This window comes from Capra hircus, chromosome 6 (assembly GCF_001704415.2).
Source record: "Capra hircus breed San Clemente chromosome 6, ASM170441v1, whole genome shotgun sequence".
Lineage (NCBI taxonomy): Eukaryota > Metazoa > Chordata > Mammalia > Artiodactyla > Bovidae > Capra > Capra hircus.
In genome coordinates, this window is record NC_030813.1 from 95,336,589 (window position 1) to 95,357,322 (window position 20,734).

Genomic DNA, 20,734 nt, shown 5'->3' on the forward strand with positions numbered 1-20,734 from the left:
TAGATGGTATTTATCCCCAAGGATGGTATCCTGTCAGTGTTTGTCCCACGTTCTGGCTGAAAAAGTTCTCTGGAGTGATGTGGAGGTGTCCAAAAATCCACGCCGTGTGGAGGGGACTGTTTCCTGGAGTGGGATGGACAAGGTGGGAGGAAAGGGAAATGAGAAAACCACTTCTGCTGGGCAGCGGGTGTGTGAGCGTGTAAGAGTGTTTTGGTCCCCACACCGCCCTCCCCTCCTCAGCTCTCCACCCCGCGAGGGGGAGGGACTGCCACGCGGGTGTCTCGCTCTTTCGCTAGACCTCCGGGTCGGGACTGCCCCGGGATTCAAGGGGGGCTCGAAAGGGGGCAGGCCTCTGCTCCCCCTCCCGCACATTCCCCATCACACCCCCAAGCCTCCGCTCCCACGCCGCTGGGACCCCAGCCCCTCGCGCGCCCCGGGCCCAGTCGCCCGGCCCCTTCCCTGGCACCCGCACCCCCGCCCGCAGCCGAGGCTCCAGATGGCGGCTCCTAGCGCTCGGCTCGCGGCCCCCAGACGCCGCCCGGCAGCAGCCGCCGGTCGCTCCCTCCCTCCCAGCTGCTGCGGCGACCACGACTGCTCGGCAAGGAGGGCGGGTTCCTGCGCCGGCTCGGCTTGGGGTAGGAGCCGGGCCGCCGAGGGGCGCTCCAGAGCTGTGCCCGCGGGGAAGGAGCCCACCAGGCCCCAGGTGAGGAGCGCGCGGGGTAGAGCGCGGGAGGGGAGGGAGCCGGCCCGCTGCCCTGGCACCCTCACACCGCCTCCGTCTCGTGACTTCCCTACCCCGCACCACCTCCAGGTCCCCGGCGCCGCGGGCCGAGCCGGCGCGGGACCCCAGCACCCGCGGGACCGCCGAGGTGAGCGCCGCGCGGCCGCCAGGAGGGGGCGCCCTGCACCCCGGACCCCCTGCCCGAGGGCGGGTTCCGCCCGGACGTCCCGCCCCGGCCCTGTGGAAGGCTGTCCCGGCCCGAGAGGTGCCCCCTTCTGCCAGAGCGCGGTAATGCCCACCAACTGCGACCACCCGCTTCCTCACTTTTCTCCGGTCTTCTCTCTCGCTTCCTTTTGCCTGTCTTTTTTCCCCTTCTCGCTTGCCAGGTTCCCTTCCTTCTCCCCGCCTGCGCATCCTGGACCTTTCCTCTCCTTTCCCGGTCCCTTCACCCGCGCGGTCAGGGTTTGTCCGCCTCCTGGGAAGATGGGAACGGGGGGTGTATTTAGTGCCTAGGCGCTAGCTCCCCTCCGCAGGTGCATCCTGGTGGGCCCCCCGAAAGCAGCTCTGAGAATGGCGGTTCGAAAGGGTTGAGATCACCCTCTTCCTGACCTGGGTCCGTTGACTCACTTGGGGAGGGGAGTGATGCGTTTAGAAGCAGTGCTTCCCCTGAACACGGACTACGAAATTCTCTTTACCGGACGGATGTATGAAGTTCAACGGCCTGGCACTGAGTCCTTTTCTCCCACCCTAGAGTCAGGACCCTTCAAGGGCATTTTCCCGTATAAAAAGCCCGATAAGACTTTAAAGTCCGCCTCCCCGGGCAGTCCTCCCTGCGGTCTTCCGTAGAAATTGTGCTGGTATCAGGGTAGAGAGGGGAAGGCGCTAAAAAGTCTCGGCGCCTGGCATCCCCTCTAATTCCCCCAGGGGTTGCGCGCGTGCCCACAGGCCCCCTGCCGGTCCCTGCGCGCGATCGTCTGGCATTAGACCCCCGAGAGTGCGTCTCGTAAGCTCCCGATACAAATCCCCTCGGAAATATTAATCACAACTACCAGAAAATGCAAAATGTGTGCCCGTGCCGTGTCTGCCTTTTAATCCCGAACGTAATTCTGCAAGGCAGCATCAGACAGGGGCTCTATTAATCCCTTGCACGAGCAAATGCAATCTCTGACCTACTAGACTTGTTTTCCTGCAATTTCACGAAGAGTTGGCCTGGCTTCGCCAGAGGAATACCCAAAGACAGGAAACCGTGAGAGACTGGCGACGCGACACAGCATCGCAATAATGGGGGTTTATATCAGTCCGGAGGTGCTCCTGCCATAGAGTGGGATCGCCGGCCAGGAGCCCTGAAATTCCTGTAGGGACGGTTGCGGAGTGGGCCGGTGTGGGGAAGGTCGAGTGAGCTAAGCGGCAGGCGCCCAGGGAGGTTGGAGCCCAGAGGAAATCCAGTTCTCTTTCCTCCGAAGCCTTCGGACACAAGCGACCTCCTTTGGAGCTAACCCGTGGCAACGGCGCTAGGGCAGGCAGAGGGGGTCAGCTCGCTAGACGGAGGGGGGTCAAGGTTTCATCCCCTGAGGCCTGTTCCTCACACTTGAGATTTCCCTCTCCACCCTCCTGTCGTTCAATCAATCACGTTTCCCGTCTCCCGTTTTATTCAAAACCGTCTTCTAGTTCCCTCATAATCGTAATTTGCACCATTGCTTTTTATCTTTGATTAATTAGGAAATCGAAAAAGATAATGGAGGGTCGGGCCAATAAATTAGCCTCAGGGGCCGACGGACGGACGTCTGGGACTGCTGTGTGGGTGGGCACTGTCCGCGGAGGCGGTTGCGGGGCGGGGGTGGCGATGGCGCCGGTCGGACAGGAAGGGGTTAAGCGAAGGCGCGCGGTGCCTGCAGATAGGAGAGACCCGCTCGGAAACCTGCCCAGTGGCCGCGAGCAAAGACTTCTCCCGAGTACACAGTCTCCAGTGAAGTTTAGCTTTTCCTCTTTGGGTCTAGAGAGGGAGAGAGAACAAGACTGGGATAGGGACTCCCTGTTTCTGCCTCCTTTCTAGCGGCAGAATTTGGTGTTTTCAGGTTGGGGTCTATTTCTTTCGGAGATGGAAACTTAGATTTACTCTGGCATCCTTTCCTTCCCTCTCCATTTGCCTACCCGTCTGAAAGAGGACGGGAGGAAGGGAAGAAGCTAGGGAAGGAGAGAGAGAAAGATTGAGAGATTCTGTTATTAAGATCAAATCAGTCACTCCCTGGCCCCAGAGTAAAGCTCCTCACGCGGAGCTGTTCCCTGCCCTCTCCCAGGCGCCGGGAGGGTTCCGGGTTCTTTTCGCCCTCCACGAAATCGATCACGCCTCCCAGACGGCTGAAGGGGGGCACTTTGCCACTCTTCACAGCTTCGCCCCAGCCTCTTTAGCTTTCAATTGAAAACCAATTAAAGGTTTCTATAAATCTGTTAGTTCCCCTTTTATCTGGAGACCCCTGATGCATGCGATATTGCCCTTTAGATGCCTCTTCCGTGTTTTGTTTTACAATTGTTGTATCAATATAATGCGGCCTTTCTTCTCCTGTCTCTATAGATACAGATACACAAGGCAAACCAAAGCTATTCAGTCTCCTCATTTGTCCAGCAGCCTAACAGTGGTGCCCTTTCTCTGCTGCTGCTCTCCCTGCTTCGGGAGCAGCAGTTATGGTAGAAGCAGATGGCTACTGATTGGGGGAGCTTTGTGGCTCTAATACTGAATACTTTATGGAAAAGGACTTTAGCATGCTTCGTTGGGCAGAGGAACAAGGGGATGAGATTTATGGCCAGGAAAAATAAATCTTTTCTAAGTTGCAGCTCCTTCTCACCAGTTGTTGCCTTTGCCCTGGAATGGTGGGGGGGTGAGGAGGGAGCAGTAAAACACTGAGGATATGGTTTTATTTCATTTCATTCTCCTTTCTATTCCAATGCTTTTTAGTCAAGGTCTTAGAGGAGAGCAGAGGAAGAGCCAGAAGTTTATGAAATACCTTAGATTGCTGTTGCTGCATCAGTATTTTGTGCCCTTAAGAATAAAGCAGAAGGGTATGGTCTTAAATGCTGTTTGGGGCCATGTTTCCGCCGATGGATTGTTAGTTCCTGGTACAGCATCATCCTCCATTATCCTATTATCTATGGAGAACAAAAAAGCATATCAGTGATCCCATCTGAAAAATCAGAGGACCCTGGTGTTGAGAGAATGAGGCAAGTGATAAAGCATATGGTGATATACTTGTGCTTTCATCCACTGAAAGGGTCTGAGCCTTAAAGATGACTAAGGGATGCCTATGAATGTAAGCTCCTGGACTCTAAATTGGATTTTCAAGCTTTGGAGAATATATAGATCCCATCCCTCCATTAAAGGTCTCATTCATCCCCAAGATATTTCACCCCTGTATCTTCCCCTTCCAGAAGCCAAAAACAGAATGTCACACAGAAATGCTCTTAACATGCCTACTGGCAGCCAGGTGCAGAGAGATGGAGGCCAACCCCAATTATGGGTCTCCTATTCCATTCCCAACAGACCCTTTGTCTCAATATTTGAAATGCCATTCTCTACACAAGACACATTTATTGAGCATCTTCCATGTTCTAAGTTCCTTTTCCCTGCCTTTCCTATTCTTTTACCTTGTCCCTAGAAACTGAGAGGAAGAGCCAGAAGGAAAGGCATGTAGCTTTCAGAAGTGTCACCTGATTTACTGCCACCAGCTGCCTCTTCCCAGTGGTGTGAACTACCACCCAACATGGCCACATGCACCTTAACATCACTTCTCTCTGAAGAGGATAAACAGATTAGGAGAACTAAGATTAAAAAACTGTATTTACCCAGCATTTCAAAGTGGCAGACACTGAGATGCTTTAAATAATTAACTGTTTAGGCTCTTACCATGTGCTAGACTAAATGTCCCCAACAGGCTTATCACCTCTAATTCTTACAACCCTTTGAGTTAAGGATTATCAACCCTAGTTCACAGATCCCCTTCCTTCACAGGAAACAGGAGAACAGAGAAGCTAACCCAAGCAACTGGGCCAGCTGGGTTCTGAACCCAGGCTTGCTTTTACAATATTCGTAGTGACTCTAAGAGACCAATGGTGTTTCTGCTATTTTCCAAACGAGGAAATTAGACCTCAGAGAGGTTAAGTGTGTGCTCAAAGGCACACGAAATGTAGTAGACTGCAGACTCGGGGTTCAAATCTAAGTGTTTAGGATCCCAAATTTTGGTCCAATGGTTCCAGGACCCTTCAGAAGAAAGAGCCCACACTGACCTCTGTTACCTGTCCCTGCCCAGGCAGAGGGTTCATGAGACTGTAGGCCTGGGGCAAAGGCATTGCGACTGCAGAGGCCGGAAAGCAGCAGGGACAGGGGCAACGAAGCTTTGCCCCAAGCCCTGGCCTGGGACTAGGGGGAGCCCTACAGCCCACAAGGCCCCGCGCAGACTGCGTGTGGACTTCGGGGGCGGGGCCAGGGTGCGACCACGTGGCTGAGGCCCGGCTGTAGTGCAGGTCCGGCTGCTACGAACGCTGGCTGGCGTAGGGGAGGTCCAGGAATGCGCTCCCGGTCTCAGGGCCACCTGCTCCTGAACCCCACGGTTGCGCCTCAGCCCTTTGTGGAAGAGAAAGGGCCGCGCTGCTCCCAGGCCCTGAGTCCCGGTCGTGGCCAGCGGCCGGGGCTTCAGGTTCCTCTGCCCCGCCCGGCTCTGGCATTCTGGCCAGGGCACTTGAGTCGGTCAGCGCTGCGTTCCCAGGCTCATCAGCCCACGGGGTCGCGTGCCCTGACTTGCCCGCGTTTCCAACGTGCGCCGCTGCCAGGTCTAAAGAAAAGACTCACAGCCGGAATGAGGGATAGAAGTCCAATCTCCCAGGATCCCGGCCGGAAAAACCGCTCGTTCTACCGTAAAGTCTGTGTTTGGGCCCTTAGGGATTCCTGAACACCTGGACACATCCCTCATACCTTCTTACTGTACCCTCCAGGACTTCCTTCCTGTTAGAAACATCGAGAAATCCTCAGCCTTCACTGAGTGGCTTTGAAAGCGGGGGCATAGTACAATTCTTAAATTTTCTGAAAAGGAAGCCAAGGGAGTGTTACTATCAGTAAGAGTAGCCAGCACTGAAATAGGTGTTTAATGTGTGTTAGGCATTGTTCTCTGAGCTTGCTAAATATCAACTCAGCCCTCACAGTAACTTCATAAAAAGAGCTGTCTTTATTACCCTTGGTTCACAGAAGAAGGCCTGAAGCACGGACCGGTTAAATTCCTGACACGCGTCAGGGGCCAGGATTCGAACAGAAATAGTTGCTCTGATGGAGTCGTGGTCTAAACTTGAGTTGTTGGTGGTCCTTCTCGGGTCAGTTGTCTAGATGTCTGAAAAGAACGTTCCTTTATGAAGGCATTGAGACCTCTCTGGGAAGGCCAAGGCTGAAATGAAACTAACTCCGGCTCTTGGAAGTAATCCCTTACCATCTGCTCAGCAACTGGCTTTCCAAAGCGCGCTCGCCCTGGTTTCCTCAGTCCTCACCGCGACCCCGGAGGCAGCTCTGGCCAGCGTTAGTTCGCCCGAGGAGAAAATCCAAGGCTGGGAGAGGTCACGGGCAGCTCAGCTAGTGAAAGATCTGAACACAGAGGGGCGTGGTGGGGGGAGCTGCGGTACCCAAAAGCCCAGCGCTCTAGAAGCCTTTCCACAGGGAAATTAGTCGTTTAGCAGGAGGCCAGAGTTGGCGCTAATTCCAGGGAGGCCGTAGGAGACTGGCAGAACACTTGGAGGGGAGGGGGCTTAACTGCACTTCCTCCCACCTTAGGCCGGGGCGTGTCTGTCCCCGCACTGGGAGCGCTGCGTGGCTTCTTCCTGCTCAATGTGGCCGGCTTGCTAGCGCTGCTTCTGAAAAAGTAACCCTCCGCCGAAAGCTTGTCTGGTTCTGCCGTGTCACTCCAAATGTAATGGGAGTGTTGTCTGCCCTCTGTGGTACTGTCCGGGTAATGCTCTCTTTGGGTACATCGTGAGGAGACCTCCTTAACCCACCAAGTTCATCTCTGTCATTTGGCTTTCTCTGCACTTGTAGCTCTGTCCCCCTTTACTGTGAGACCTGCAGACTGCTGCGGAGAATCCAGATAATCAAGAATTGTCTTAGGCTAGCAAACATTTCCCTGCCTTGCCTGGAGGCCCAAATGTCCGGCCTAACCTAGCTGTGAGTGGCTTTAGAGATAGAAAAACTAATTCAGTCCCCCAGATAAGAAATGGAACTGCCTGCATTCTCAGAGCACTGACTTTCCCCAGGACATTTTCACAAGTTCAGAAGCTCCTTGGAAACTTCCTAGTACCTCAGGTAAACTGACTCTAGAATGTAGATAACACTGTGAGGCCTGATTACATACACTAGATACTTGTTACTAGAATGATGTATATAAAACATATCCTTCAGAACTCTATTGTTTTGCTTCTCTGGGAGCAATTGCTTTCCTATATGATGTCACATATTTTCTCAAAACCATCTTACATGAAAACATGCAACAAGAAGAGACTACTTTGTAGACATGCAGCCAAGAAAAATCTCTCCTTCTTTCCCCTCGCCCTCACACACACACACACACACACAGACACACATACATGACCATGTCTAATCAGGTATAAAATTGTTCAGACATAATTGGATTCTACGTCTTCAGGAAACTCAACATTCAGGTCTTTAAATTCAGTGTATTTATTCTTATTAGGAATTTGTGGATTTTTTTTTCACAATTCTGGATATTATTTATTTTTAAAGTATGGGTTTTCTTTAAAACTTTAGAGGACATTATGAGTTATATCTTGGTTACCTTTATATTACATCACCAGAAGACTAGCAAATCAATGTGGAAGTTGGCTTTTCAGTAAGAAAGTATTAGTACAAGAGAACAAATACAAGCTCCAGTCCTATCATTTTTGCCACTTTGTAATGTATATACAATATTGCTTATAGTGGTGATGATATTACTATTGTTCGAGGCCTACACTGATCGTTTTTTCTTTCGTGCTGATGAAAATGCTCTAGGCCTTCCGTATGCTATTTTGGGAGACATTCCTCCTGTGGTGCTAGATTAATACCCCCAGATTAAATTATGAAATACATGCAACTCATTTGAATTGAAATCATGAAAGATAATTTTCACTCAAACAATCCAATTTGCAAGATGACCAGGGAAGCAGTTTGTGTATGAGGACATAGTCTGTGAAAAAATTAAACTATTTCCAAGGCTCTAACAAAGTAATGTGAGTCGTCCCTGTTGTGGTGAATGATGGATATCTATTGCCCCTATCCTTTTCATTCGTGTTCTTTTTTGCCTCCCTTTTTGTTAGAGAAAATCAGAAGTCTCCTCAGGCTTCAGGAAAGTATGCCGTGGACAGATTCTGAGCTAGAAAGTCCTGGGTGTGCATGCATTCTGACAAGACCCCCTTCCCAGGAGAGGAATGCTATATGCTGTTCAAAGGTTAGCTGTGATCAGGTGCCAGGGAGTCAAATCTGCCTAGTATGAACCCACTATTTCAGTAAGTATCTCTCTTTTAAACTAGGGGTCAAACTGGAGTCTTGTCTCTTGAGGCTCCTACATTGGTAAGGTGGATTCTTTACCCACTGCACCACCTGGGAAGCCTAAAATAAAGGGGAAAAGAGGCAGAAGTCAGGGGCTGAGTATTGGGATAATTCCCTTGTCTTGGCTGTGTAAAGAAATTTTATTTAGAGCCTCTCAACTTAGTAGCCTTCCTAAGGCCTAGAGTCAGTCTTCTCAAAATCTGATGCTCCCTCCATCTGAGACTGCTGGACATCCCTTGGTCCCCTATCTGTCTGGAAACCCTGACCCAGAAGATAAGGAGGGGCTGACTATGGCCCTGTCTACATTTCCTTCCTCCTACCCTACTCCACCTTGGAGAAGGAAATGGCCACCCACTACAGTATTCTTGCCTGGAAAATCCCATGGACAGAGGAATCTGGTGAGTGGCTACAGTCCATGGAGTCACAAAAGAGTCTGACACTACTTAGCGGGTAAACAACAACCCTACTCCATCTACTAAGGTATATTCAAGGACTGTATGTATGACTCTGGGGAGGACTTTGTAACCTGAGGATTAGAGAGAATATTCCTTGCTAGATATCTAGTCACCTGGGAGGGGTATAAAATCTGGGAGAATGCAGGGGGCCAGGATACTGGATAGTAGATCTGGTTCACAGGTTACATTCACACAGGTGAGCATGAGGCATTCAATTCATATAGTGGTTGCCTTCAGGATCACTGCAGTTTCCTTGCTCTGCCGGAAGTCATTTTCAGAAGCCCTTAAGCCATCTACTACAGCTTGGATCCAGGAGAGAAACTGAATTGCACAAAGGCTATCCAGCTCTAAGCTGAACTCCAACAGAAGGAAGGGCAAATGGAACCTGAGATCCCTCAGAGAGAAGGTTTTATAGCTATAATGATGATTGCAGTTGTAGCAACAGGATTAAGAACAGTTACCATCTATTGAGAAAGAGGAAGAGCTAAAGAGAGAAAAATGTGAGTGAGGAGTAATGATCCCTGCAGTTGGAAGCCTGGAGTCCCTCTTCACAGGCTACAAAATTATCCATCGTTTGAGTCTCTGGCTGTCCTAGAATGAGCCTAGGAAACATTCATTCATTTATAACCTATTGAATCTGCTGTAAGCCTTGGTGAGGAACAGACCCAGACTGATTTTGCCATGAATATTTATATAAAGCAAAGTGCCCCCTCCCCATTCCTGTAAACCTTTATCCAGTTCAGCCAATTGCCTCTTCTTGCCTCTAACTTATCCCTTAGAAAGTTCTTTATCCTCCTTGGTAAGGCTAGGGCAGTGCAGTACCCCTCCATGAAGTTCCATAATCTGTCTCCCCCAGTCTCCCCATAGCTCCTTCCAGATACCTCCCTGTAGGAAGCTAATAAGTTTAGGAAAAAGTCTCCACCATCTATCTGCTTCTTTGGCATCATTTTGTCTTCCAGTGTGAAAATATATAATATTATATACCTATATATTTCAAACTAAGTCTTTGCTGGTGTAGTGATTTGGAGATATGATTGGAGGGGGATGAGCCAGGACTTGGAAAGGGAGAGAGAAAGAAAAATAATGTGTTTCATTCTTATAAAGTAATAATCCTTCTGAGTGAGTTATTCTTGGAGACTGTACCTACCTCCTATCACACAAGTTGACATATTTGAGGCCCTCTTTCTCTACCCTGGGAGGAAAAAGGACATTTCCATTGTAACACTCTCAAGTATCAGATTTCCTTTCTTACCCTTTCTCCACCCTCTCACTTAGGTCATAAAAGGCACCACCTCCGGAAGGAATCATTCATCAGCCTCTCTCCAGCCTTCTCTTCCAAAACAATACTGCAGTTGTCTACACATGTATTTTCTGCCATAACTCCAAGAAGCCTTGTTAAAGTGGGGCAAGGCAAATACCCTCACTCTTATTGTCATCCCTCTAATCATTTAATTGGAAATAAAATCCCAAGGAAGAGAGCTCTAAATATATGCATAAACCCATTGTTCCATGTGAATTAGATAAAAAGAATTGACCGAGATATATTTTTATAGTACTGTTTGAGGCTGAATAAATGCTTCAACCCTTCATTTAGTATCAGTGAATTCCAGTAAGTAATAATTCATGATGATTTCAAAGTGGTTTATGCTCCATTTTAGCCCATAGATTTCTAGAGAAATTAAAGTAAGTTGTAGATTTTCTTTACCTCCAATTAACAGTTTTCACTTAGGTCACTTATACTACCTAGCAAAATATGTTGTACTTAAAATACTAGAAAACCCTCAAAGCAGGAATTTCAAACTTACTCTTACCTATATTTGTGGGGTTTGTTGTTGTTGTGTGATTCATTTAATACATAAGACAAAGAGTTGGTGGGATTCATAAAATGTAGGAATTTTTTTTTTATTTGGGGACTTTTATCTAAAATCAGTAGGGGAAATCTAATTAGGGGGCAAGATAAGTGAGACTGAGGGAATCAGATGGCTGATTCTCAATACATCTCTCTCTGATGTATAGAATCTTAGTTATTTTCTAGCTTGACATTTGGAAAGCCAAGCTCCCTCACCCCCAATTTCAGTGCCAAAAATATTTATTATTTTATACAGATTGGAGGTTTCAGTACCTCAAAGAAGACATAGTCCAAATGCCCTTTATATTTAAGAAAGGAAAGGCCAGGGAAAAGAAAAATGCTTTCTGCCATTTAGATTCTAAGGTTTTCCAGAATGCTTATATTTTGGGGTAGATCTTTTTATACTTACAATATGTAAAAAGATTTTTTTAAGTGGTTTGCATGGACAGATGACTTTTCCTGGGAAAAGCAAACTTCCTATTTTCTTAAAAAACAAACAAAAACAGTAAAAGAAGGCCCTGAGGAGTGTTTTGTTCTACAGTTTAGGAATTAAGTTTGAAAACACTGCACTCCCCCACCCCCATTCCCCATCCCTTGCCACCTCCCCCCCCCGCCCCCCACACACATTTTTGCTGTCCTTTCTTGGGCCACAACCCTATTATGGCTACTTCTTTATCTTAATTTGCTGTTGTTTACACCTTCTTCCTTCTCTGAATTCACTTAAGTGAATTCTTCAACACTGCAAGTTATTTTTCAGATGTTTGAGATAATTCTTTTGACATTTCTAATCCCATCACCCTTTCTTTAAACAAGTGATGAGGGATGCTTGTGTGTGTGTGTGTGTGTGTGTGTGTGTGTGAATGAGATGAGGGGAATAATGAATGGAGCATCCAGTTATAAGCCAAATGGTTGACTAAATAACTTTGCAGATTTTTATATAGACACATATGAAAACTCTCAGCATTAAGCCTTGGTCATTACATGAGTTGCCCTTAGCCAAACTATTTTAAAGTATGGATAAGTATAAGAGAAAAGATACGTTCAGATGGAAGGCAACTGCAGTTTAAGGTTTCTTTGAAAAGTTGAAAATTAAGGGCGAATTCTCCCTTTACTTCCTAGTATATGGCGATTTTGCAACCTCTCTTTCTCCAAGTCCCAGCTTAGGCAATGGGCCCTGTCTGATCTGAAGGATTCCGAATTTATGTGTAGGGGGCGGAGAGGGAGGGTGGGGGGAGCGCGGCGGCTGGCCAGGGCTGGATGAAAAGAGAAGGGAGGAGCGGGGGTGACAGGAAAACTCAGTGGGAAATTCCTCGCACTACTTTTTAATTTCTCCTATGCAGAATTCTTGCCAGGCCTCCTAGTACTGTGGGAGCCAAGGGTAAAGATGCTCCGTGCCTGGTTGCTTCACTGGGTTCCTAAGGGAGGTCTCAGAGTATCAAAGCACTCACCTTTTCCTTTTAAGCTGCTCTTCGCCAACCCCCAATCCACTTACCTTGTTTGAACACAGGATACAAACTAGGCTGTCTCCTCAAGTCCTGGCCACTTTAACTGGCTACTCGTCCGATTTATCCTAAAGCTAATGGATTGCCCTCTTCAATATAGTGGTGGTGTGCGTGGGGCTGAAGGAGTAGGACTGTCTATACCACTCAAAAGGTCTTTCTTCCCTTAGGAGCAGAGAGTTGAATGTCGAAAAGGAACCCCGAGATCCCCCAACGAAAATGTGTGGCGGAATCCTGCAGAAGGAGTCAACTTGCAGGGTGTTAAAGACTTCCAGTCATTAGCATCAGATGCTGCACTAAAGGGGCAAGCCAGCGCCTCTAAGTGGCTTAGCGCAAAAACGAGGCTCCCGAGACGGCCTCGGCCACTCCATCCACTCTTCCACCACCTGCTGGACGTGAAAAGCTCTCCGGAGCCCATCTCGGTAATAATTTTTACTTTTAATTCACCTTCCCCAACCCCGGGGGGCTTAGAATACCGGCTCACTGGCAGGGGACCCCCTTGGGGACTAGGCGGACGCGCCAGGCTGAGGGCGGAAGCGCAGGAAGAGCTTGCGTCTCACAATCTGGATTTTTCTTTCCCACCCGTTTCCTCCTCACCCCTTCTCCCGCCCGTTACTTGTGTACTGGGACCAAAAGACCCCTATAAATCCCCTTCGGAGGTCTGGCGGCGTCTCTGCTCCATCCCCCTTACCCATCACCGTGTTCAAGGGAGGACTGAGCCAAGTTATCACCAAAGCGCATCCTTTTTGAGTCTTACTCCTAATTAGGGGCTTGGTAGTGTGAGCGCTTCTGGAGAACGCTGGTGAGGGTTTGTCACCCTCCTAGGCAACTAGCTGCGCGTATCAGCTGCGGCTGGAGGGGCTAATCCACAACCCCCCTTTCTCCTCCAGAGAACTCAGACTCGGGGGAAAAGCGCGCGGGGTCCTTGAGCGCTCTGAGTGGACAGCCGTCTGCCAGGGTTTCTTCAGGTGCCAAGAGAAACGGGAAAAGGTCCTCTCCAGGTCTTTTTGGTACTTCCCTTTCCGACCCCCAAGCCGATCACCGCCCCCAACCAGTCCCAGAGGGCCCAGGCTTTCGGAGGAGTTGAGCCGTGCCGAGCTCCGAGAGGCGTTGCCACATGGGGAAAGCGCTCAGGGGCTGCGCGGGGCGCGGGCAGGCCAGCAAGACCGCTTCCAGGCAGGCGGCGCCGCCGGAGGGAGCGCCCAGCCCAGCAAAGAGTTAAAGGGAGGGGACGTGGGCTGTCACGCGTCATTGGGCAGATTATGTGCAGCAAACAAAAAGTGTGTGTCTGCGTGCCAGTCAGTCACTGCATCGGGCCCATCTGTACAACTCTCTTCTCTCTCCTCTCCCTACTCTCCCTGGTTTCTCTCTCTGCGTCTCTCCATCTCTCCTCCCTTTAGGCAGAGCCTACTTGACAGCAACACCAACACCTCTCGACATGGAAATACACTGATAGAATAGGCAAAAGAAACACTCGTCTGCATCTCCCGGTTCCAGGTGGCCTTATTGGGGCGGTTTGATCCTGACCTTATTCCTGGTAAGTCTCTTTGCCTTGATGGGGGTGGGGGAGGCGGGAGGAGGAAGACAGATTTGGTGGGGATAGTGGAGAATTCTGTCTTCCGTCTTCTCATTATCCAGGAGAGGGGGAGGAAATAATTGTGGAGGGGCTAGCTACTGCCAACAGGGTTATACAAAGGGAGGGGCGGGTGGAGAGCACTTTGCCCAAGAAAAAGCCAGCGACTGGGGCGCGCGCGGCAGCCAGACAATGCCTGCCTACGGGGGAGGGCGAGCGGCCGGCAGCAGCGACGGGTTTCGGCGAGCCGGGCCAGCTATGGGAGAATGCTCCGGGCGGCTGGGAACCCGGGCCTAGCGGAGGATGCAGAGCTGCGAAAGGCTGGGCGGCGACGACGACCGCGCGCGGGCGGCGGAGCCCAGGCTCTCGCCCAGCGCTTATTGTGAGCGGCGCGAGGCTCGTGGCGGCCGCCGCGGCGATGCGAACCCCTATTAGCGCGGCGTAGCGAGGAGCTTTTCACCGTATTGTTAGGTAGGACTGCATTTTAATGACTGCGTCCCTGCTGTTGCCCGAAGTGACGGGGCTACCTCTCGGCACAATGAGCCGTTTGTGTGAAAGAGACTTTTAAAAGGAAGAGAAAAATTGGGGTATAAAACACTGAATTGAGGAAATTGAAAAAGAGAGAATAGAATTCCGTTGAAAAGGAGGTTCTGAGAGATGCTGAGAGATTTTTTAAAATGCATTTAAATGTGCAGTTGGAGATCAGAAAGGCTACCTTGGGTGGGGTAAAATGCCCCGCGGTAAATGCTGTAGAATAATAAAGGGAGTTTCTACTTTACGGATATTTTCTCTGATACCTCTCTGGCAGATACAGCCCATACTTGATATTTGGAGGAGATAGTAGAATGAATGGAAAAGAGGCTGACCAAAGTTTCCTGCTCTGTTAGCTGGAAAAGGAGGGGGAAAGCTACTACCTTCTAATGACATTTGCAAGATTAACTGGTTAATAGACATTAAGATAAAAATGCACATTACCAATATTGTTCCAGAAAAAACAGCTTCTTAGGAAAAGAATTGGGTTTCCCTTTCCTGCTACTTAAACTGTACAAAATATACTTAAATATCTGCCAATGGCAACATTATTGGGGAAAAATCAACTTGGAGGAATCTTCTAATCAGTCAGCAAAAGTGAACAATGCAGTTAGTTCAAAGCTGCTTTAAATTTTACATATGTTTTGTTTTTTGATGATACGTCTTGTGGGGGGGGGGGTGTCCAATGGCAAAGGAAGCAAAATGTGTCTTTATGACAGCTTAATAATAAGAGAGTCCGCCACCAGGGCATTACTTTCTGAATTGCTGCAGATTAAACAGCTGGAGAGTCTACTGAGGTCTACTCAAGCGGGGCTGCCCCCTCTTGCCCAGACAAGGTCCGATCTGGGGGAGCGAACATTCACCAGTCATTACACACGCAGTATTTCAGACAGGGGACACTTCAGTCCTGCTCTGTACCTGCTCACTTCATGAGGCACATGCGAATCTACCCACCCCCTTGTATAACAAGGTAACTGGGATTCACCCTCATCCATAAATAAGCATGTCGAGAAGAAAATAATTACCTCTGCTTGCTGCTTTTAATTAAAGCCTCCGAGGGACAGTGTTGGATTATGGTAATGAGCAGACACACGTCCCCTCTTGTAGGCTGCAGAGAAAGGTTAGCTGACACGGAATCAGTGGCCCTGACACTCCACTTGAAATCCATTCGCCATGCTCCGCTGTCTCTGCCTGCTCACTAGTGCTGCTCCCCTCTTTGGAAGAAAAATAAGATAAAACCAGCTCCCGGACACCCAACTCAAAACACAAGAGTAACAGAGAGGAGCTTTCCCCCAAAGGTTAGAAGTTTCTTTCCATCTAGAATGTCTATAGGCTAGCAAAAAAAAAATCCTTTTGTTCTCCACTTATCTCCCCCGCCCCCCCATCCTGTCTCATCCTCCCCTAAGGTAAGTCAGAAAACATTTCCTCTTTCCTAGCCCTGCTAGTCTTTCTTTCTAGCAGTCAGTCCACTCTGAGCTCCCCCAATTCTCTTTACATTTTTAAAGGAAAAGAAAGTACTCTTCTTTGGCATCTTTGTCATATGCCAGATTTAATCTGCCATCGGCTTTATTTTTGAAATAAGATCAATGCAAAAAACAAGCAAATTCAAGAAAAATCTGTCTAGTAGTTAGAATATTCTGCCTGGATTCAGAGAGGCAAAAAGAGGAATGTAAATTCGCTTCAATTGTCCTGTGTATCTGTCTCCAGTGATGGAGGATTCGGGCATCCAGCGAGGCATCTGGGAGGGAGATGCCAAGGCTGTCCAGCAGTGTCTGACAGATATTTTTACCAGCGTTTACACCACCTGCGACATCCCTGAGAATGCTATATTTGGTCCCTGCGTCCTGAGCCATACTTCCCTGTACGACAGCATAGCTTTCATAGCTCTCAAGTCCACAGACAAGAGAACGGTCCCTTATATCTTCCGGGTAAGTCTTGGTTGATGTTCTGTAGGATATGAGGGTAATATCCTCTTAAAAACAGACTAAGAATCATTCTAATAACAAGCTGAGACTGGTTCTACAGGTAGAAAATGCAGTGATACATGCAATTCTATTTTACACACCAGAAATTAGAAAAGGAAAATTAAACTCCAGAGTATTGTCAACTGATTTTCAGAAATAAGTGACAAAATTAGATTTTGAATGTCAGATGTGTCTAAATCAATGCCTGGATTCTGGGCTTTCCTGGAGATGAACACCACTTCCTTAACTCTGTGGGAAATTTCACCAGGATTGAGGCTATTTGTAGACTAAGTACTTCCTATAAGTACTTTTCTGTAAATATTAGGTGCATTCGCCTCCCAATCCCAGAAGCCTTCTGTTCCCTGAAATATTACTCTTTCTGGTTAAGTTAGCTAGTGTCTAGAGTTTGTATTTAAATAAAAGTGTTGGTGTTTTGACAATTAAACATCATTCCAGCCATACGTTAGAGTGTGAAAAGTCCTGTCACTTCTATTCTTTCTTTACAAAGAACCATTAGTTGTTTAAGCCAAAATGAGGAAGATGAGCAAAAGTGACAAAATAATTTCTAAAATCTAAGTTTGCTTTTCACTTCTAAAACAGACAAAATTCCACATGCTTTTGCAATGTGGGATAATTTAGAAATCAGTTCTCAAGAGCTTAGCACTAATTTGAATTGTAAAAAAAAATTTGCTAATTTGATATTCATCCAATATATAAAAAGACAGGACTGTTCTGGTGGTCCACTGGTTAAGGCTCTGCCCTTCCAAAACAGGGGCACAGGTTTGATTCCTGGTCTGGCAACTAAGACTCCACTGCCCCTTTGGCTAAAACACACACACACATACACACAATCTGTATAATTAATGCAGCTTGCCAAGGATGTTATCTTGCCTGCTGGCTGCAAACATGAGGATGGGTGTTAAGTCGGGTCAAGTTTTTGGAAGCTTGATCTCAGATAATAATTATTAGAGAAATAATAACAGCTGAAATGGCCCTGGCTCCTTTGGCTTCATTCCCTCACAAGAGTCTCCCTCCCTCATTCCCTTCCTTGTATTCTTTCTTTTCTCTAAACTGTAGGTAGACACCTCAGCGGCGAATGGTTCCTCGGAAGGTCTCATGTGGCTGCGTCTGGTCCAATCAGCCAGAGATAAAGAAGAGCAGAACCTTGAAGCCTATATAAAAAACGGACAGCTGTTTTACCGCTCTCTCCGCAGGATTGCCAAAGATGAGGAGTTACTAGTTTGGTACGGGAAAGAACTGACCGAGTTACTCTTGCTCTGCCCCTCTAGATCCCACAGCAAAATGAATGGTAGGTTGGCTCAAGACCTGCGTCCGGGCCCTTAGCTAGCGGCGGGGCGGAGGGAGGGGAGCGGCGGGGTCACTCTGGCGCCTGGGCAAGCCTTCCCTCCCTTGGGGTGCCTTGTAGAGCTTCTGAGATATAGTCTGGGGTGAAGCTGGGACAGCTAGGTGAGGATGAATCGGGACACGCTTTGCTTACTTCCTGCACTCTCAAATCTGGAGGGAAAGTTAGACCGGGTCTTGTCCGATGTTCTTGTTTTCAGGCACTCAGACCCTGAGAGGTGAAAGTGGATTTGTGGAGGGGGTGATGGCAAACTGGCCTAGAGACGATGCTGAGTAATCATGTGGGTTGCGTGTGTGTGTGTGTGTGTGTGTGCGCTGTCTGCTCACTAAGCAGGGTCGTCCCCTTACACATGCCTGGAGTGCAGCCAACGTTTCCAGTTTGAGTTCCCCTATGTAGCGCATCTGCGCTTCCGCTGCCCCAAGAGACTTCACGGCGCTGATCTGAGCCCCCGAGAGGAGCAAGGCGGCGGCGTGGGTACCAAGGATCACGGAGGCGGCGGCGGTGGCAAGGACCAACAGCAGTCGCAGGAGGCACCCTTGGGTCCCGGCCCAAAGTTCTGCAAAGCCGGTCCAGTCCACCACTACCCGGCCCCCTCCCCCGAGAGCGGTAACCCGCCGGCGGCTGGTGGCGGCAGCGGCGCGAAGCCGTCCACGGACTTTCACAACCTGGCGCGGGAGCTGGAGAACTCCGGGGGCGCCAGCAGCTGTTCCCCGGTGCGTAGCCTCGGCGGCGGCAGCGGCCACCAGGAGGCGGAGCTGAGTCCCGACGGCACCGCCGCGGGCGTGGGCAAAGGGAAGAGGAAGTTCCCGGAGGAGGCGACCGAGGGCGGCGGCGCGGGGCTGGTGGGGGGCCGGGGCCGCTTCGCCGAGCGGGCCCTGCCCGCCTCCAAGGAGGACCTGGTGTGCACGCCGCAGCAGTACCGCAACTCGGGCAGCTACTTCAGCCTGGAGGAGAACGGCCGCCTCTTCGCGCCGCCCAGTCCCGAGACGGGAGAGGCGAAGCGCAGCGCCTTCGTGGAGGTGAAGAAGGCGGCCCGGGCGGCCGGGGAGCCGGAGGAGGCGGCCGCCGACGGCGGGGGCGCGGCCGCCGAGGAGCAGGACGCGGGCGGCGGTGGCGGCTCCTCCTCCACGCCCGTGGCCGCGTCCCCGGCCGGCACCGAGAAGCTGCTGGCCCCGCGGCCCGGGGGCGCGCTGCCAGGCCGGCTGGAGGGCGGCAGCCCGGCGCGGGGCAGCGCCTTCACCTCGGTGCCGCAGCTGGGCGGCGCGGGCGGCGGCGGCGCGGGGGGCGGCGGGGGCGCTGGGGGCGGCGCGGGAGGGGCGGGCGGGGGCCAGGGCGCAGCGGCGGACGAGCGCAAGAGCGCCTTCTCGCAGCCGGCGCGCTCCTTCTCGCAGCTGTCCCCGCTGGTGCTGGGCCAGAAGCTAGGCGCTCTCGAGCCGTGCCACCCCGGCGACGGGGTGGGCCCCACCAGACTGTACCCCGCCGCCTCCGACCCGCTGGCCGTGAAGCTCCAGGGAGCGGCGGAGCTGAACGGAGGTTGCGGGGCCCTGCCGAACGGCGGCGGCGGCGGCGGGCTGCCCAAGCAGAGCCCGTTCCTCTATGCCACCGCCTTCTGGCCCAAGAGCTCCGCCGCCGCGGCGGCCGCAGCGGCGGCGGCCGCGGGGCCCCTGCAGTTGCAGCTGCCGTCGGCGCTCACGCTGCTGCCGCCCTCGTTCACCTCACTGTGTCTGCCCGCGCAGAACTGGTGCGCCAAGTGCAATGCCTCCTTCCGCATGACCTCCGACCTAGTGTACCACATGAGGTCGCATCACAAAAAGGAGTACGCTATGGAGCCCTTGGTGAAGCGGAGGCGGGAGGAGAAACTCAAGTGCCCCATTTGCAACGAGTCTTTCAGGGAGCGCCACCACCTCTCCAGGCACATGACCTCGCATAATTGACACGGAAAGGACCTCCGCTTTCCGCGCGCGCGCGCACGCACGGTCAAACCACCTGCAGGAACAAACACGCGAGGACACCCACCACCTCCTTGTGAGCGAAAACATCACACCCGAAGACACTCGCGCACACACAGGCACACACACGTGGTCTCCCCCAACCCTTACATCCAGATGTTTACCTGTGACCTACACCACACACCCCCCCCCACACACACACACACGAGACAGGATGGTGGATTTTTGATCGGGTGGGTTGTTTGAAGGGTTTTCTTTTGAATGCACGCATTTTCACTTTCCCAAAAACAAAGGTACATTTTTTAAAATGTCGTATATTGCAACATATTGATGCATTTGTCATACGTTTCTACTTAAATTATTAAGCACTTACGGTTTAGATGTAATAATTATATGTAAGGGCAAAATTTATTTTAGATATAAAGTAAAGGAGGAGGGTGAGATGCTTCCTGCATTTCTTGATTACAGTTTGTGTTCTTACAAAAATAAGCAAAACAAATAAAAAGGAGGTAACCATTCAGTTTAAGTTTCCAGGGGGAAGTGCATGTATCATGAAATGATTATGGACTTCAATGAAGAATGTCATCATTATGTAAATATGTATTTCCTTTTAATACAAAGTGTAATTTTGTGCCAGTGAAATGGAGTCTGAATAGTTATGTGTTTCTTTTATCCCTGGAAAGATTTATTAAACTTTATAGATTATCCAGGTATGTTGGATGCTTTGACAATAAATGACTATTTTCCTCAAAGCAATTATTGGGAAAGTGTTTTAAAATGTTTTTTGTAGCTAAACGCTACACTTTTGAGTGCATGTTCAGTTGCTTAGTAGTGTATGACTCTTTGCAACCCTATAGTTCCTCTGTCCATGGGATTATACTTTGAGTAGATACCATATATTTTCATTGAGCCCCTGCAAAGAAGAAACTGCAAAAGAGAGAAATGATAAACCTTGCCCCACTTGTATTATTTACTCTAAGCCAATTTTGAGCCTAAAAGTGAGAAGACAAGGTGATTATTACTTGGGAAATCTTTATCTGGAAAGTGTTGCACTTCTTGATCACAGCACAAATCATTTAAACTGAGATGCCTGCCATGAAGCTAACCAGTGTCTGGGATGTCAACATTCTTTTCAGCAGCAGGGTAAGTAGCATCTTCACAAGTGGCCAAAGACAAACGATTTTCAGACCTGGATCAGGGACAACAGGTGAAAAGCCCACTTTTGGTTCTTACTAGTGATGCTTGCATGGAAGGGTA

At 50.0% G+C, this 20,734-nt stretch overlaps 1 protein-coding gene across 3 annotated transcripts; it reads left to right on the top strand.

Moving 5' to 3' along the window:
• On the top strand, positions 287-20,233 carry PRDM8 (PR/SET domain 8). Of its 3 annotated transcripts, XM_018049634.1 has the most exons (7): positions 751-1,009; positions 12,268-12,519; positions 12,988-13,098; positions 13,498-13,634; positions 15,909-16,129; positions 17,243-17,474; positions 17,862-20,233. In XM_018049634.1, the coding sequence occupies exons 5-7, from the start codon at positions 15,911-15,913 to the stop codon at positions 19,460-19,462; spliced, it is 2,052 nt and encodes a 683-aa protein (XP_017905123.1). In that variant the 5' UTR covers positions 751-1,009; positions 12,268-12,519; positions 12,988-13,098; positions 13,498-13,634; positions 15,909-15,910; the 3' UTR covers positions 19,463-20,233. The 3 variants fall into 3 exon arrangements, with proteins under 3 accessions (XP_017905122.1, XP_017905123.1, XP_017905121.1); XM_018049633.1 differs by lacking the exons at positions 751-1,009; positions 12,988-13,098 and adding an exon at positions 287-703; XM_018049632.1 differs by lacking the exon at positions 12,988-13,098.